This window comes from Lasioglossum baleicum, chromosome 3, assembly GCF_051020765.1.
Source record: "Lasioglossum baleicum chromosome 3, iyLasBale1, whole genome shotgun sequence".
In the NCBI taxonomy this organism is placed as follows: Eukaryota; Metazoa; Arthropoda; class Insecta; order Hymenoptera; family Halictidae; genus Lasioglossum; species Lasioglossum baleicum.
The window spans coordinates 17,215,680-17,233,788 of record NC_134931.1 but is presented as its reverse complement, the minus strand read 5'-3'; the positions used below and the strand labels follow the sequence as shown (position 1 = coordinate 17,233,788).

Genomic DNA, 18,109 nt, shown 5'->3' with positions numbered 1-18,109 from the left:
GCCGAGCGAAGAAAAATGATTAACAACACGTTCGGCTTATTTGCATCATCTTAATAGACTCTCGCAAATACAACGGTATAGATTTTTCAATAAGAGCGAAAACTTACGTAATCTACGGTGACTGGAGTAGGATAAATGCAGGGTATACATTCCATTTGCGTGACCCCGTTGTTCTCTGCGGTGCATTCACAATTCTGGCAGGGATTCGGTAGCGCGGTCAGAGCCACCCTCTTCGAGAACACACTGACGAATTTTTTGATCGAGGCCATCTTGTCGAATCGCAGTTTGTCGCCGCTGAATATAGTCCCGTTGTTCTCCAAAGACAGAGGTGTGCAGTATCCCAGCGCGCTCTTCGAAAGTTTCACCTGCCTTCTCAGGTCAACATCGCCGCTCAGCGTTCTCGAGTCTTTCTTCGTGTACGATCTAGTCGCGTCCAGTCCGTAGAATATCTTGTTCAGCCTGTCCTTCTCGAACCCAAAGTCGCCGTCCATCAGAATATGCAGAGTGACATCGTGCTCGAGTAGGGCCTCGTGGAGCACCGTGAAGTCCAGCTGAAATAGTTCTTTGTTAGTGACGATCATTGTGAACGCGAAGAAACTCGTCAAGTTAACTCTTTGTACTATAATATCGAGTCAGACTCGTAACGAAGACTTCGAACAAGATCTGCTAAATATATATGTGATTAATTCCCTTTTTATCCTAGTAAATTATAAACGCCAAAGAAGTTCTAATCATCGTAATCGCAAAATAAAGTACTGCCGCGTTCGCTTTACCGTTTGGTTCTCCGGCTCGCAGTGCGAGCAAGGCATCAGGATGAACGTTTTGGAGACGCCGGCTCTGAAGACGAGTTTCGTGGCGAACACGATCGCCGCGAAGACGTCGCGGCTGCCATCGCCGACCGGAACATGGTCGAAATAGTCGACGAACCTCGCCGTATTCTTCGTGAAGATCTGACCGTCGAAAACAACGCTCCTTGGTTGATCAAACACGCCGTTCGCTCCGAAGACGACCAAGGACCAGCGAGTGTCCTCGAGACCTTGGTCCTTCAGCTCCTTGCTCAGCTGAGAGACCAGCTGTTCCATGCTGCGGTTCTGCTTGATATCTCGATTACAGCTCTTCCCTTCGACGATGAAGACCACGTCGGTCGACATGGGCACGTTCTCACCTTCGAGTCTCTTGAACTGACCTTCCGCCACCTGACTGCCGTTCACCATCTTGCAGCTCGTACACGCGTCCGGTATCCTCAAGAACGTGTTGCGGTACATGCAGGCCTGAATATAGCTCAACGCCACCGTGCAAGCTTCCGTTTTACTCGTGCTCAAGCTGCAAGCCTTCGAGTACTCTTCAGGACCTACAACGTCGAAGCAAGTTACGAACTCGGAGGATCTGTTGGCTAACAACTCCTCGCAGAATAGCACGATTTCTGAATCCTCATCTTGTTTCTTCGTGGAAGCTCGGTTCGAGCTGCTCCTGCAGACGTCGTCTTCGTCGATCGACCAGCTTCCAGCAAAAGTCGCCACGTCCGATTCGATCACGCCGTTCGAGGCGGTCGTGTCGTCCATAGGCTCGTCGTTCATCGTACCGAGCAGTCCTGCGGTTTTACCGTGGTACCAGCCGGACAGTTCCAGAGTGCACAGGTCGAACTTCAAATTGCACTCGAGACGCAGCTGGTTGTGCTTCCGTTCTACCGTGATGATGTTTTCCGCTTGGTACACGTACGTGGCACCGTTCTCCAATTCGATCGGAAGCTCGAGGTTGGTCAACATGGTTGGCGAACGCTCGGAGACGATTTGGATAGTCTGGAAGGGGAAACGAATCGTCAGATTGCAACGGAATTAACAGCTAATACGGAAACGGTACTAACGTCGTCGAAGATGTCCAGCTCGATAGCGTCCTTCCCGATCAGGATAACGATCTTGTGTGTGACTCGATCAGGCTGCAGGTCGTACTTGATGAGAATGGTGAACGTGTCGTGAACGAAATCACGGGCTAACAGGTACGTGCAAGGACCGACGAAGTCCAGGTGTCGACCATCGAAGGTGACGAAGTGCTGCGAGCCGATGATCATCGCCGTTGCTGGAACAGGCAGCGTAAAATACAATCGATTGCTTATAAATTATAATTATAATTGCTTGTAAGTTATAATACTGTGACTATATATTCGATTGAATTCGAACGAAACGTTACCTCTGAAGGGCGGCAGCCAATTGAGAGGTTCCATGTACGCCTTGTATCGGTAGAGACTCCAGAAGGTCACATTGGAGGAGATGAAGTACGACCTCATGTCGGAAATGGCTCTGAATTCCGGAATTTCGTGGAACTCCGGGGTCTGGTTGAACGCGTGCCAAGACATAGGCAGCTTCTGCTCGAGACACATCAGTCCCTTATTCGGATCGAAGATGAACTTGGTCTTGGCCTCTCGATATTGGCTCTCGGCCTGCAGAGCCGACTGGCTGATATCCATGAGCTTCGTGTGGATCAGTCGGACGACGTTCTCCAGTTTTGCTCGTACCTCCAGATAGTCGTAGAGGTAGTACGCTCTGTCGTACACCTGCTGCATTTTCTCGATGGCGTAGTGAATGGAGGGCAGCTTCTGGAGCTCCTTCAGCTCGCTGACGATCTCTTCGACGACATCCTTGAGCTCTTTACCGAACGGGACGAACGTGAAGTACCTGTCCTTCAGGAACTGCACCACCAGGCCGGTGTACTTGCGCACGTTGGTCACGATGTCGTTGGCTTTGATGTCTCGGTAGACCTTGTCTATGTCCTGCGTGAAGTTGGTCAACCGGTCGAAGTAGGGGGACGAGATCAGGTCGTTGCGACGGTCGTACAAGAAGTCGACGACCTCTTTGCTCGCCTTCCACGCCACAGTCTCTAAATAATGTATCGCGCGGATGAAGACAGGCTCGACGAGTAGCAGGAACCGGTGCCACTGCTGAGAGATCGTCTGCGAGATTTTACCGCAAAGGTTCTCCATGTACTTGATGAAGGAGACGTGCAAGTCTTTCATAAACTTGTCGTACTTCTCGACCAGTTTCTCGATGATGTTCGCTACTTGGCTGATCGAGTCGCCTCTCAAGATCGCAGCGACAATCTCCGAGAACTTGTTGATACCGTTCTTCACCGCGTTGATTACCCAGAGCAGCGAGTTCCTGATCGCCTCGCCCGACTCGCCCATTATCGCCCAGATCTCGTTCAGGATGTTCGGCAGCGACTCGATGTGGTGTCGCAGAGACAGCTCGTCGATCACGTACAGACCGACCGTGACCACGTCCTTGATGTAGAAATCGTTCGCGTTGTACGAGTCGTTCAGATAGATCTTCAGCTTGTCCAAGTCCTCCTGCAGCTGCTTCAGATCACTGTTGAGTAGTCGAAAGTGAAGAACTAGGACTCTTTCCCAAGCTTTTTTATTTTACTCACTCCCAGTCGTAGAGGAATTGCTGAAGATCCTCCTGAGCGTCGTTCCAAACATCCGAGATCACGTTCACCGTCTCGCTCTTCACGTACTGCTTCCAGTAATCAACGTCGTTGTTTATACCGTTGTACAGATCCATCGCCGAGTTCCTAATGCCGTTCTACGATAGAAACAGAAAATAAATGGAACACTAGTCTTGAAGGAAAACAATGTAAATAGTCGATTGAAATTTACAATAATGTCGCTCTTCAAGTCGGGTCTCCAACGGAGAGTCGAGGTCACCAGTCTGGAGTGATTTAATTTCAAGTAGAAAGACACGTCGGAGATAGAGAAGTCGTCCTCGTAGGTCCTCCAGATGTTGAAGAACGCGTAGCGAGCGTCGGGGATCTTTCCGTACATCCGCAAGCTCTCCACTGCGTCTGTTAAAAGAATAAATTACTCTAGTCATTCCCTGTAAAAAATGTCTAAATCTTGATTTCTTAATCCTTCAAACGTACCGGGAGTATAATTCACCATCATCTCGATCAGCTTCTCATCGGTGTCGAAGAGGAAATCCCCGGTAGCATGAAGATTGGGCGTGTTCACAGCACTGCCGTTCACGACGAGCTTCTTCTCGGCCGGATAGACTCGAACATTCAGAAACTTTCTCGCGTCATTGTAATTCCTGAGGAACAGCACCTCTCTCCGGACGATGTCCAACCAGGCATTGAACTGTCCAGTTTCCGGGGTTAAATAGCTGCGCACGTAGCTACCGTTGTTGAAAGTCTCGAAGAGGACGTTCTCGTATTTGCGAACGACTCCCTCCAAATTCAAGTCCAACTTGGTGCTGGTATGTTTCCCGACGATATTGTAAATATACTTTCTGGTGAAGGGCAGGTTGCTCTGGTCGCGGACCAACGCGGACACCGTGAACAGTTTGTCCGGATCGTTGGAATAATCGGCGATGATCTCGGCGTTGAACAGATCTCTGGAGTCCCTCTTCTTCAGTTTGCCCTGCACGATCAACGTCCTCGGGAAACTGGGATGCCTGAGTCCGAATGTGACTTGCTGCTGCGGTTCAGGAATGTTAATATTCATCATATTCGCCCAGTTGAAGACGGCGCCGACGGTCCTTGGCTGTTCCGAGTCTTGGTCCCAGTCGAGCTGCAGGAACGTCCTCATGTCGAGGCTGCCGATCCAATAGGAGCCGTTCAGAATGAACTCCCTTTGCGGGTAGGACACGGTCAGGATCATGATCTGGCTGCCCACTTCTACAGTAGTCGTGTTCTCGATCTCGATCTGGTATGATATCCAGACATCCTCGGCTAAGCTCAGCGAACAGTTTTGTGTGAATTCGCCCGGCAGGATCTCGTAGTCCGTCTTCAGCTCCACGGTTCTGTTCGTGTGGATTGCCTTCAGGTGGATGTCCTGGCCGGTGTGCGTGGTCTTTATCCGAGACTCACCGGCCACGTTGAACGCCGTCTTGTTGTTCAGCTGGTAGACGTTCACGTGCTTGTACTCGACAGTCGGGTAGTTCGTCCCCTCATTCCCAGCACTGTACTCGTATTGATTCACGTAGATAATCCCGATCGGTTTCAGCGAGTTCTCGATCGATATTTGAATTCGATCCTTCTCGAATCCGGCCCTCGACTCGCTCTTCGAGTTGTACCGGCCTTGTAACACCTTCTGCCCGTTGTACATCATTTCCGAGTAACCGGTGGTCATCTGCGGTCGCTTCTGGTAACCGTAGGTCAATTGACCCACGTGACGTGTTTGCAAAGGCACCTCCGCGCGCAACACCCCGTCCAGATCGGAATCCAGTTTCTGGCTGCGATACGTGTACTCCGAACTCAAGATGGCCGTGTTCTTCGGCCAGAACACCTCCAGGTACCTCTTATTCTGTTGCCTGAAACGGATTCGATTTCATTAACCCTCTGGACTCGACTGTCCCCCTGAAACTTCATGCCAAAATCCCAATTAAATACAGCTTTAAGTCTTATATTCGATTCGCTTACAGAGTAGTGAAGACTACGAATTGACATCCAATCTCCGTGACGTTGGCCATGGGTAGAACAGCGTTCAGTGTCCCGTTGACGTTCACCAAGCTTTCGTAGGATACCTTCGCCGAGCCGAAGCGCGTGCTAGCTGGTAAATACACGTCCACGTTTATCAATCGTATTTCCGAGTTCAAGGTCGCGTCGTAATTGAACAGAAACACGAGAGTCTCCTGCTGTAGGAACTTCGGAGTGTAAAGCGAGTATTTCATCTCGATTTGTTTGTTGTCGAAGGTGACGTTGAAGAGATTGTTCACGGATTCGATCGGTAGCATACCCCAGGATGCGCGTAGGTGACCATTGATGTCCCGCTTGCTCATGCGAATCTGTAATTGAATGCTGGGTTTACAATGGATGCTTGAAACACGAAGAAGGGGAGATTAAAAACGTATACGAACCGAGCCATCGGACGCGTAATTCGTCTTGGCCTTGACGGTGTTGTACCCGATCACGTAAGAGGTATCCGCAACGCCTTCGTTTGCATGGTAGCTAATCAGAAACCGATGATCGTCGCTGTACGGTGGTGGTAGCTTAACGATGAACACCCCATCAATGTTCTCAAAGTTGCGGAACCCGATAGTAGCGTTCGCTGCAAACCTCCATCGGTCTCGATCGACGTCCACGTCGAATCCCGCGTCGACGTTTCTGAACAATTTTCCCGGGTTCTTCATGTACAGCCTGGTATCTAAATCCTTGGTACCGCGATCCTGTATTTGATAACCACCGAGAACTCTGCCGAACATATCCACCATGAAGATCAGCTTCCACTGCAGGCCCGCGTAGAAGCTATCCCCGTTCAGTTGGTTGCGCATCGAGATACTCCCGCTGTCGTTGCTCAACAACATGTTCCCGTTCAAGGTCAGATCCCTGAGGTCCTCCATCGGAGTCTCAGCGTGAACGTACAGCGTGCTGTTCCCATTCACTTGAACGTTGGCGAACGTGGCCACCTGGTATTGCTCCACCTGTCCCGGTTCCTTCAAAAGGTCCGCGTGCCCTCTGAAGTCCCAATTGAATGAATTAATCAAATTCACATCCAGCGTTCCATTCGCCTCTTGTCCCTGCAAGCTCAGCTTCAATCCGTAGTTCTCCTTCTTCAGCTTCACCAGGACAATCTCGTTCCCGGATCTGGACCGCAGTTTCATATCCATGTCCACGTCGCTCAAAGAGTTGCTCTTCGAGAGGAACGTGGCCGACACCAGAGACGTTTTCTTCGTCTGTGAGTTGATCAGCTCTCCGTCTAATTCGTACAAGCTGTCGTCGAGTTTCTTCAAGTTTCCATGGAACAGCAAATGCGGTTCCGACAGCTTCGGCGTGTAGAGTTCAGCTTCGACGGAACCACCGTTGTAATTTCCGGATAGCTTGTACGTCCGATCATCCAGGTGTCTCACGTGAACCGTCAAGCTCGCGTTGTCGTTGCTAGGGACCGTGTTCACATAGACGACGTCCGCCTCGAGGCTCTTCAGCATCTCCAGCCAGGTGCTCATCGCCACTGAAGCTTTGATCTCGTTCTCCGTCGCGTACCAGTCCGACTGCAAGGAGAACGACTTGGACACGGGCTCGGCGATATCCACGCTCACCCTGGCGTACTTCTCCTTCGCGGAGAAGTCTCTCTTGGCGGTGATCGTGGTCTTCGGCAGTGTCAGCATCGGCGTGTCGACCTCGGCCACGAGGACCGTGTATATCATTGCATCCTCGGTCTCCAAGATGCCTAAGACATCGATCGTTGCATTCGGCGCTCGCATCGCCACCCTGGTCTTATGGTAATTCTCGTCGACCTCCAAAGTAGTGTTCGTCGTGAGGAACTTGAGGAAGTCCAGCGGTGTCTTGATGTCTAGCTGAAGGAAATGGGTCTCCAAATCATTGGTGTCGCTCTGGCTGTACATGTAGTTGATAATAGCGCCGGATTCGATCCAGGTCGCGTTGCGTCGGACGTTCAAGGCCAGCTGCATGGTGTAACTGGGCTTTTCCATGTTCACGACGAACGCGTTCACGCAAACGATCTCGTTGGCGAACGCGAACGGTGTTATCACGTTTAGTTCATTCCTCAGGTTGAATAGATCCTCTATAAAGAAATGATCGTCCACGAGGATCTTCTTTCCGAAAGACTGCAGGTTTCCGGTGATCTTGTAGTGCGATCCTTCGTGGTCGATGTCCAGCTCGGCGGTCACGGGCTCGACGATCATCAGGTTCATCCCAACCTCGCCGTGCCAGTAGAGAGTATTCTCTTCATCCTCCTCTTCGTCCAACAGATCGTCTTCCTGATCCTCTATCTCGGTCGTCGAATTATTTGCGATGCTGATCGGTGCTTTGATGGGTATTTTGACCGGTGGAAGCTTGGGGCCAGCCTTCGCTCTGACACCTAGTCTCGCCTCCATCAACCTCACCGAGAACTCGGTGTCGACGTCTAACTGGTTCTTTTCCGTGGTCGCGGCGATCAGCTTCGCCACCACTCCGATCTCCTCGAAACCCGGCACCGGACTGAACAGCAGATAGGTGTAGTGGAAGTCGGTGATGTTGCGATAATGCCAGACGCCCTGGAATCCAACGATCATCTTGTTGTACGCGGCCCGGAAGTCGGCCTCTCGGTTGTTCAACTTTGCTACCAGTAGCAGCCGCTGCAGCAAGTCCAGCGGAGTCGCGAGCGACAGCTTCACGTTGCAGTCGTACTCCGCCGTGAGGAACTGAACCAACGCTTCGATCCCCAGGGGGCCTGACGGCGTCACCACCTCGGCGACTACGTGTCTGTTGCTTTCCGAAAGCCCGAACCTGCCGCGGATGAACGAGAACTTATCCAGCGGCGTGGTGATATTGAAGTGGACCATAGATTCTCGCAGGCGACGTACGTCGCCGACCAGTCTCGTCGTGTAGGTCCTCTTGTCCAAATCCAGATTTCCCATCCCCAGAAACTTCCAATCCGGCAGGATCTGCAGTTGACACTTAAGGTCCGTCTTCTTGTAACTGGTCACCGGAGACTCGAGGTGCAGGTTCCCCGTCAGGTTGAACACGTTGTCGGACTCTTTGTCCAGGTACCAGATGCTCCACGCGTCGATCACCTTGTCCGGATTGTATTTGATCAACAGGTGAGTGTCCACCTGCGAGTTGATGATCTTGTGGGTGATGTTCACGGTGGTCCACGCGATCGAATGAATCGAGCTCGTTACGGCGCAATTCATTTGCCATTCCGACATTTTCTCCTGCTCCGCGAAACTACCGTCGAACTCCGCCACCAGGAGCTGCGAGTCCTTCCAGTGGGCGCTGCCGCTCAGCTTCAGACTATTTCCCGCCTGCAGGTATCTGTAATTACATGGCAACAATCATCGATCAGCTTAATCTTTCAATAGACCAGTGAGCAGTTAAACCACGGACCTAAGTTAAACGGAATGTTTAGCGAGAATTAGAATAACGAAACAATCGAAAGGGCAATTACTTGGCGCTCAGAGCAGTTTTCCTCCACTTCTCGAAGGGCGTGAGAAACTGGCCCTCGACCTTGATCAATCTGGTCGACGCCGTGACACCGTATTCTGTGGCAACGTACAGCCCGATTCTTTTATCCAGGTTCCAGTCGATCGCTGCGTCTACAATATAGTTGTAAGCTCCTCTGGCGACGATACGGCAAGAGCTGCTGATGAAACGGCCGGGATAAGTGAGGGCGAGCACGGCGCTCAAGTTCTTTTCTGGAAGCTGGTTCTCCGTCAGCGCTGGAACGATCGTTCTATCGAAATTGAACATCACGGCGATCTTCATCGCGGGATCTCTGTTAGCGTCCCACTTCACTTCCGCCCCGAAATACTTATGCCCCTCCTCGCTGAGGCCGGTCAGTGCCAGGTGAACGTCCCTCCACTTGTCCAAGTGCGCCTCCATCCGAATCTCCCGTTCTGGATCGACGCTCGTCATCACCGAGTATACGTTACTCTTGTACCTGTTGGAAACGTTTACAGACGTTGGTCTAAGAGATTACATCAAACGAACAAAGCAGCCTGAACAAGCCAAAGCTAGCATACCTGCCCTCGACGTACGAAATGAAGTTATTCATCGGCGACATCACCGAGTGAGTCAGTATGAACGCGTATTTGTCGCGGTCCACCTGCTCCACGAATACGCTGACGTTCAAGTTGTTGTAACTGCGGTATAATTTGCAGTGCAAGAGGACATCGCTGACGAACGTCGGCGACTTCAGCATCAGCTTCAGACCGTGGCTGACGACCGCGGAGCCCACCGATCGGTCCCAATAGGTACCTCTCGCGGTCACATTGTACCCGGTAAACGAGGTCTCGCTGAAATCGATCTCGTAGATCCGCTTCGATCTCTCCGTGATTCGCACGTCGAGAAGCATCGCCTTGAAGTTCGGAATCGACAGGTTCGCGTGGCCCTCCATCACGAACATCAGACCCCGTGGCTTTAGCAGGTTCACGGTAAGTACGATCTCCTTGCCTAGATACGTCGCAATCAATTATTTTACATTCTTCCTTTGCGATGCTAATAGGTTAAAAAACCTGTAAACGTTACAATGAGAATAAAAGTCAACGACCGCCTAACCTGGAGCATATCCGATCAGCAAGACGGTCCTCGACTCGGGCCCTATGGTGTTGTGCGTGACGCCCAGCTTGATATCCAGGTTCTGTATAGGTTTGGTTATGGCGATCAACGCGCTGACTTTCGTGTCCTGGTTCTGGAAGTACATCTTCGAGTAGGAAAGGACCAGCTTAGCCGTGAGCTTGTGTCGTTCGTCCATCAGGTGCGGTTTCGAGTTGACTTCGGCATGTAACTCCAGGTGACCGAGTGCCTGCTGGTACCAAGCGGTCACCATGGTGTTCAATTGGGGGTACGCCGTGGAGTGAAGCTTCATATCAGCCGTCTTGTGCGTCAATGTCTTCGAGGAGCGGTTTGCCAAGGATATCTCGAACTGCAGAGTCTCTTTCTTCGGCATCTTCTGCAGCTGATAATCCAGCTTGAAGTCACTGTCTAGACTAGCGTTCCTCTTGACGACGTAGCCCACAAGCTTGCTCCAGACTTTCTTCGTCCGGAAGGTCAGGTCCACGTCGCATTGCAGCACTTCGTTCTTCCACGCGTTCCTAATCGTACCTTCATCGACCGATATTGTAATTCATTGCGATGGATTTAAGATAGACAAATCATATCTGATAATGGGGTTTTTTTGTTATACCTGAAAGAGCTGCTATTCGTTCGTTATTGACGATCAGGTGCATCTCCGGGCTGAAGGTGTAGCCGTAGTTGAACTTCTTGGTTGAGTAACCCAAACTCGCGTCCAGATGTTTGGTACCGTTTATGTCGAAGCCTATGTCGATGAACGTCTCGTTCTCCGTGTTCTTGTATGTCCCTGATGGAATCAGAATCGTTGAGAACAGGTACATACAAGAGAATTATAAGATCCAAGCTCCGTTACCTTTTGCCACTATAGAATTCCCAGCAGATCGAAATAGAACGGTTACATAGTCGGATTTCGTGTCGAAGAGGACAGTCGCGCTCAGCTCTCTGTTCACCTGCGACCCGGGCGTGTCGAATGCGATCCTGAACACGTTCTGCTTCTAAAAGGATCACCAGTCGGTATGAGGTTAAAATTTAGCAAGGAAATCGACTGGAAAATGGCGAAACCAATAGTACCTCCGTTTTTTCCCACTTGTACTCCAAGAGGTAGTTCTTGGCGGTAGGATCGGCTTTGATCAACGAGATCTTGAAGAGCGAGGGTCCGGCCAGAACGAAGTATGGCGCATTGGGTTCTTTCGTCACGTTCGACAACTGATAATCGACGCATAATTTCAATCCTATTAGCCTGTCCAGAGCGGTCCAGGAGCAACTGGTGTTGGCGATCACGTTGCTCGGAACGTTCGTTCGCTTGGAATTGTCGTTCTGATCGGCGATTAAAACGCCCAACGGTGTTTCCTTGTATTTCTCTCCTTTGCCCGATGTCAGGAGGATGTCCGTTCCAACGGAGAACACCTCTATCTTCTTGTTCGGCAGACCCAGGCTCAGTTGAACCGTGCGCAACCCCTTCACGTTCAAGTGAAGCTGAATCGCGCCGGATGAGTAGACGTTCGATCGTAATTTCACGCCCGCGCTCGTGTAGAACGCGTCTACGGCCATGCTGCCGACGACGTTCACGCTCACGCTGTGAAAAGATAAAATTGTCAACACGATTTCAAACGTAGGATGTTCGAGAATGATCTAGAGAGAGAGTGTGCAGTACCTCGGCCCAATGTTGCTGACGAATTCGATGTCATTGTTGGCGATCCTCTTGCTGTCGAGCAACCCTGACATCGTGAAATTGCAGGCGGCGGAGCCGGTGAAATCGAGGCGAACCGGCAGTCCGGATGCCAGCGGCACCACGTAGGTAGAATCTAAGAACATCGCCGCGTTCTCGAAGTGGATTTCTTTCCCGGAGGCCATTTGCTTGAACTTCTCCCACGGGTTCAGCCGGAGCAAGGCATCTCTGATCTCCTTGTCGCCGCTGAGCACCGAGTAGTCCAGATCGTTTCCAAATATCTTAACAAGAACGAAACAAGAACGCCATTATTTAAACACATCGAATTCTTCGCGGTTCGTTCTCGCGTACTTTATAACTGATGCTGATCCTCGGATTGTCGAAGTTGTTGTCGATCACATTCGGCAGTCGTTTCACGCGTTTCCAGTAGTCCTCCTGTTCCGGCGCCTCTCTGAAGCTTCTCAGTAGAGTCTTGAAGAATCCCGACACTTTTTCGTTACTGTACGGCCCCTCCGGCCCGAAGAACTTTTCCGCATAGTACTCGAGGCCTTCGAGTCTGGTTGTGAACTCGAAGACGTTCACAGACTCGCTGAACACGTCGAACGTCAGGTTAAACGTCGCCGTACGGGGTATGTACGATTCCGGGGCGAAGATCAGGTTCCCTTGATAGTTCGCGCCCACGTTGTACTCCTCGGAGAAGAACGAACCGTCATAGTTGCGCGAGAACTTTCTTCTATCGCTGTTGAACTTGTCTCCTAGGTCCCTATCAGTCAGCAAACTCTGGATCTCGACGTTCGTCGGCGATGCGGAATTGTAGAGATTCGTCAGATGACTCCAGACAAAGGTTCCCACTAGATATGTAACGATAAAAATTCAATGTTTGTAAAACCTAGAAGAGAAAAAGCCGGGTTCACTTCATACCTTGATTCACTTCCTCCATCTTTAAGGTATGCTTGATGGTTTTGATAACGTTGTAGTCGGGACAACGCATCACCTGCAGATAGGATGCGATACGTATCTCCGTGTTCAAGGTGAAGTTTCGATAGTAGTTCAAGAAGAAGAGATCGCGCGTTTGTTCGCACGACGGCATCCTCCGATGAGCATCGACGGCCGCCACGCGTACTTCCTTCGACACGAATCCGCTCGTGTCGTCTATGCACTGTTTCAGTCTTCGCCGCAAGCTCTCCGTTTCCAAGCCCATATTTCCTATCGCCTTCAACGCTTTCACTGTCTGAAATGAAATCGAGGAGAAGAAGTACTCTAGGTATTAGTGTGACAATTATGTAGTGCGACATTTTCCGATTCTCTTGTAATATTGGATAATTGCGAAAATTCATGCCCGATTTTTGAAGACCGTGACATCTCTAGTTTCTTCGGAGAAATCTGTAGAAAATCGTAGAAAATCGTGGTGTCTACGTGTACAAAATTTTGTGAAATTAATAAAATTGTTATTTCATAATGTAACCATTCATTTTTTATTTTCAAATCGGGCAGGAACTTTTGCAATCATCTAACATGTTCCTTCGTCACATGCTCGATCCACGTACTTCCGTGATCGTGGAGTCGGAATGTCCCCGAGGCTCGCAGCCGATCTCGATCTTCTGCTCCAGGTGCGAGAGGAACTTGGCCACGGGCTCGGCGTTGCCACACACGGCACCATGGTTCGTGCAGAAAGTGTGAACGGTCGCTGAGAAGCTCAACATGAACTGACCCTCCGGAATGTGTCGCTGGAAGTACAGGTGCGAGAGAGCCTTGATCGTCTTCAGGTCCGGTCGTGGGATTAGCGCGAACGCGGTCACCCAACTGTCTACGGTAGCCTGATCTACGTATTTCTGCGTGATCAAATCTATCATCAGGTTCACGGCAGCGTTGTTACCGATGAACGGGAGAGCGTCGATGATGTACTTCCTGCGAAATCGTCGCGAGAAATAAATAAATAACTTACTGAGAAGAGAAAAGAAATAAATAGCTAAAGCGTAGACTCGGCAAATTTGGATTTAAGATTTTCGGATGGTTAGTCACCAGGTACCTGCATCTCAACCGGTCAGATACGGCGACAGCAATTGTACCTAAAACCGTGACGGTTTCCTCGCCGAAGATACCGAGGAGTGCTCTATTGTGACAATGGGGATGCGAGACTTCATTGACTTCGAACGGTTCCGAATAGATCGTAAATCAATAGATCTCCTTTCAAACTTACTTTCCGGTCTTGCAGTAGGTGTTGGCTCTGCTGAACAATTGCGAGAGCGACGGGTAGTCATCGAAAACTCGCTGGAAATGAATGAACGCGGCGAACGTCTCGGAGAATCCTTGTTGCGGCTCGTCGGAAGCTGCCCCCCATTTACACATCGCCTTTAGGAGACTCCTAGGCGTCCTCAGCTTCCAGTTCGCCCTCTCGGTAGTTCCCATGTAATCGTAAATCAGACTAGTCCTCTTGATACGGTCGAGTGACCTGTCGACGTTATCGTCGTCGTCTTCGTTCTCGTTACTCCTGCCGTATTCACTCGTGTCCTGTTCTCTCGTCTCCTTGACGAGCCGCAGCACTGCCGTTGATTCCGTTCTGGCACCCGTGTTTCCGCTCGAGAGCGGCTGCAACCGGTGCACGTCCTTGCACACAACCTCCTCGTAGACATTGTGGTCGACGGTCAGCTCGCAGTCGCTGTGCGACTCCAAAAGAGGATGCTTCAACGGACCAGATCTTGGACTCCTGCAAATAGGAATCCAGGAATTTGCTTAAGCACATAAGGAGGTAGACTCGTTTCCAGGATTGCAAGGGTGCGAGACGCGCCTTCTCATCTCGCGGTATTGCAAAGATGGGCTTTTTCAGCAGTCAAAAGCGCTAGATAAAAGATCAATCTAGACCGTGATCGCCCTCAAAGGTCCTGTGTTTACCTTTAAGGAGGCGTAATTTGCATTAATAAATCATAAAGCTATTTTCATAAAGCTGCGACAGCTAATTAAGCAAATTAGGCCTCGTAAACGTAAAAATAGGACTTTTGAGGGCGATCGCGGCCCAGATTAATCTTTTATCTAGCGCTTTTGGCTAGTGAAAAACGAGAAATGAGGTGCATCCCGCACCCTTGCACTCCTGGCAACGATTGTACCCCATAAGAGTGTAAATACACCAGCAAGTAACTTGCCACATTTCTTCCGAGAGAAACTGTCGCATCTGGGTTCAACTTTCGCTCCCGCAAAAAAATGTTGCAAGCAGTTTGCGAGTGTATTAGCGTCTTGTTAGTGTTGCAAACAATTGCCCGGGCAATTTGCCCCATCTCTACCTGTAGACGTTCGACTGTATCACGGAGAAGTGTTTCGAGCCGTACTGGCAGCTCGACAAGTCCTTCGACTTCTTAACGACGAGGCTGGTGCGTCTGGCTTCGTGTAGACGATAGGTCGTCTCGCAGATGCCGTTCACGTCCAGCTCTTCTACACGATGGTCAACGTCGAACCTCTGCATGTTGTTCTGCAGCATCGATAGGACTCCCCTCTTCAGATTCAACGCCCACGCGGGCTCCTCTTCGTGAGGGCATAGCTCGTTGATCTTTCCATCGTCGAACGCGAACCTCAGGTTGTACATAGCCAGGTTCTTGTTGAACTCGGTGTCCGCGACGCTGGTTCTCGGATCGTTCCTCAGCTTCGCGTCGTAAAACTTTAGGTTTCCCTCGCAGGGGCTCGTGAACTGCATCACCAGATACGCGTCCAGGAACAAGGTCGACTCGTTCAGGGAACCAGACTCCTCGCCACCCAAATTCGTGCTCACGTTCACCGAGTACCTGTACTTGTACAGCACGCCCTCCTCGTACTTGAACTTCCTGCTCGCTGGCACTGAGGACAGGTATCGCGATGGTTGTATTAAATGAATAGACTGCGGATTGTATGTACAGGGTGACAAGAAACAACGGAGTTAATCATTTCTTATTATAATTCTGTCAAATTGACGCATTTTGAAAAACCAAATAATAACAACCATAACATGGACCTTTAGTATTCATATATTTAAGACGTTTCGATATGGCCACCTATTGCGCCGATACAGAGGCTCAAACGTGTCTTGAAATTTTCGACAATCGTACAGAGATTTTTTCAATGACTCCAAATTTTTATGGGGCCGAGCACAGGCCCTGGCCTCCAAAATCGACCACACGCTGTAGTCCATCGGGTTGAGATTCGGTGAGTACGGCGGCCATTCCACAGATGTGATGAAACCTGGAAAATGGGCTTTGCACCATTCCTGAGTCGTTTTCGCCCTGTGGGCCGGCGCGGAATTCTGCTGTAACGTCCATTCCGGATCGCCGAGGTGCTGTTGGGCCCACAGAAGTACGACGGCTTCGAGAATGTCCCGTCGATACACTTCTTGGTTGATTTTGACCCCTTGATCCACGAAAACCGTAGCAAATCCCATTTTCCAGGTTTCATCACATCTGCGGAATGGCCGCCGTACTCACCGGATCTCAACTCTATGGACTCCAGCGTTTGGTCGATTTTGGAGGCCAGGGCCTGTGCTCAGTCCCATAAAAGTTTCGAGTCGCTGAAAAAATCTCTGCGCCGGGTGTGGGACCGAATGACGCCAGAAGAGCTGCGGCCTATAGCCGAAAATTTCAAAACACGTTTGAGCCTCTGAATCGGCTCAAAGGGTGGCCACGTCGAAACTTCTTAAATATATGCATACTAAAGGTCTATGTTATGGTTGTTATCATTTGGTTTTTCAAAATTCGTCGATTTGACAGAATTATAATAAGAAATGTTTACCTCCGTTATTTCTTGTCACCCTGTATGTAGAAAATGAATAGGGTGACTTGTTGGTTTACAAATGAAATTGCTATTGCCGTTGCAGGATGTACTGAAAAGTTTTTGACCGTGAATTATAGACCAAGAACAAGGAAATTCCTGCTACATAAAGGGATTCTCATGTACATACAAAACTAGAGCGTGTAAACAAGCATTAATACTGTTAGAAAGTACAAACAAATGTAATTGACTATATGGATACATAGAATCATACATTTATATGATACAAAAATCAATGTTCCTCGAAAACGTAGCGTGATAGAGCAATTTTACTTGCGGATTTGATTTTAATAAGTCAACATTTAAGTTTGTTCGACTGTGTTATTTTGCATACAGAGAATTTATAAAGAAAGGTCGACAGGCTCGATCTCTTACCCTTGCATGTCGTTCGGCTGCAGGATGTCAGGTCCTTGGTGAATTCTGAAAGAAGATAAGCGATGTTGCATCAAAGGGATCAGAAAAAAATAGGCGCTTCCGAGAAATCGGCGTTATGAATGAGTATTACGCGTCGCCGATAGCGAGGCCGATACGCGTGAATTCTGCGCTCGGTGCGGATTCTCGGAAAGAAGCGTCGGATAACACGCGCGAGAGATAACCGAGAACCAAGAGAGAGAGAGAGCTGAATGTTGCAAATGTGGCGGACAACTCGCCAACGAGTTCGCGTAAACGGCATCGCGCGAATTCAGCGAATCCTCACCTGACTGCACCGAGTTGATCGCGACACAGATCGCTGCGAGAAAGATCGCCGCGCGTTTCCACGATCCATCACCGCGCAGATCCATATCTTCTTTCTTTCTGATGATCAGCGAGGTCAAGGTCCTTACTCCTGTCCCGATACACTCTTCATCCTCTCGTGCGTGTCACCACCCTTCCACTATTCCATCGGCGTCGCGCTGCAACGCAAAACTAAATCGTACACGCGTTCCTCGTTTCTCACAGCCGTGCGCGTAATTCTCTTGCCTCTTCGACTTGAGCGATTCTTCGATCACGCGAAGGATGTGCACGCAATTGACACCGGAGGAAACTGGGGAGGGGGCAAGTTGCTTCAACGAGATTTCTTCGCGCTAAACGCGAACACGATGCGCTTAAATTGCGCACGATGTATCGCTGCACGCGTGAGACAAACTAAATCAACCCTGCTGCGATCGTTCAATCGAGAACCACAACAGGGTTAAACGAAGAAGGAGTGTATTAGGAAATCACTGATGGAAAGACTAGTTGAGCGATCGAATCCTCCTCGATCAATAAATCGAAGCGAGAACGAAATCACTGCACCGGAGCACAAGGGAAGCCGTATGTTTCGCGCACAGATGCACACGACAGGGAAAAAAGGGTAAACGCGGCAGAAAAAGTGATACCGATCACGAGGTGCGTTCGCCGAGTGGCTCGTACCGTTCGCAGAGTGTCCGTAGAAGTGGCCAGCGCCTCGAAGCACAGCTCGAAGATCGCTGTCCGAGCGGAAAGATCGAACTGGTTGGCTGAGCGATTGGGGTGCGAAACAGAAGCGATGCTATGCGAAAGCGAAAGCGAAACGGTTGGCCCTCTCGATGGGAAGCGGCCTGTGTACGCGGTGTATCCGTTTAAGTAAGTGCTTCCTGCCGTGACCGAGCTCGCCGACCGAATGGATAACGACACCGAATCAACCGGGAGCAC

The 18,109-nt window shown here is 50.2% G+C and overlaps 1 protein-coding gene across 2 annotated transcripts in view; it reads right to left on the bottom strand.

Annotated features, from left to right (window-relative positions):
- Apoltp (Apolipoprotein lipid transfer particle) overlaps positions 1-18,065 on the bottom strand; it is an 18,388-nt gene extending 323 nt beyond the window's left edge. The window contains exons 1-24 of one of the 2 annotated variants that reach the window (XM_076420658.1): positions 17,815-18,065; positions 17,154-17,349; positions 16,832-16,876; positions 14,947-15,493; positions 13,869-14,375; positions 13,216-13,576; positions 12,590-12,899; positions 12,020-12,519; positions 11,654-11,949; positions 11,071-11,575; positions 10,853-10,994; positions 10,613-10,786; positions 9,985-10,530; positions 9,450-9,879; positions 8,876-9,367; positions 5,847-8,742; positions 5,410-5,774; positions 3,913-5,300; positions 3,650-3,834; positions 3,421-3,575; positions 2,188-3,359; positions 1,865-2,076; positions 774-1,799; positions 108-551 (exon numbers count right to left, since the gene is read on the bottom strand). In XM_076420658.1, the coding sequence (XP_076276773.1) occupies positions 108-551; positions 774-1,799; positions 1,865-2,076; positions 2,188-3,359; positions 3,421-3,575; positions 3,650-3,834; positions 3,913-5,300; positions 5,410-5,774; positions 5,847-8,742; positions 8,876-9,367; positions 9,450-9,879; positions 9,985-10,530; positions 10,613-10,786; positions 10,853-10,994; positions 11,071-11,575; positions 11,654-11,949; positions 12,020-12,519; positions 12,590-12,899; positions 13,216-13,576; positions 13,869-14,375; positions 14,947-15,493; positions 16,832-16,876; positions 17,154-17,238 (12,783 nt within the window). In that variant the 5' untranslated portion in view covers positions 17,239-17,349; positions 17,815-18,065. The remainder of the gene's footprint in view (positions 1-107; positions 552-773; positions 1,800-1,864; positions 2,077-2,187; positions 3,360-3,420; positions 3,576-3,649; positions 3,835-3,912; positions 5,301-5,409; positions 5,775-5,846; positions 8,743-8,875; positions 9,368-9,449; positions 9,880-9,984; positions 10,531-10,612; positions 10,787-10,852; positions 10,995-11,070; positions 11,576-11,653; positions 11,950-12,019; positions 12,520-12,589; positions 12,900-13,215; positions 13,577-13,868; positions 14,376-14,946; positions 15,494-16,831; positions 16,877-17,153; positions 17,350-17,814) is intronic. The other variant, XM_076420656.1, reaches the window with a different exon arrangement.
- Between the last annotated feature and the right edge of the window lie 44 nt (positions 18,066-18,109).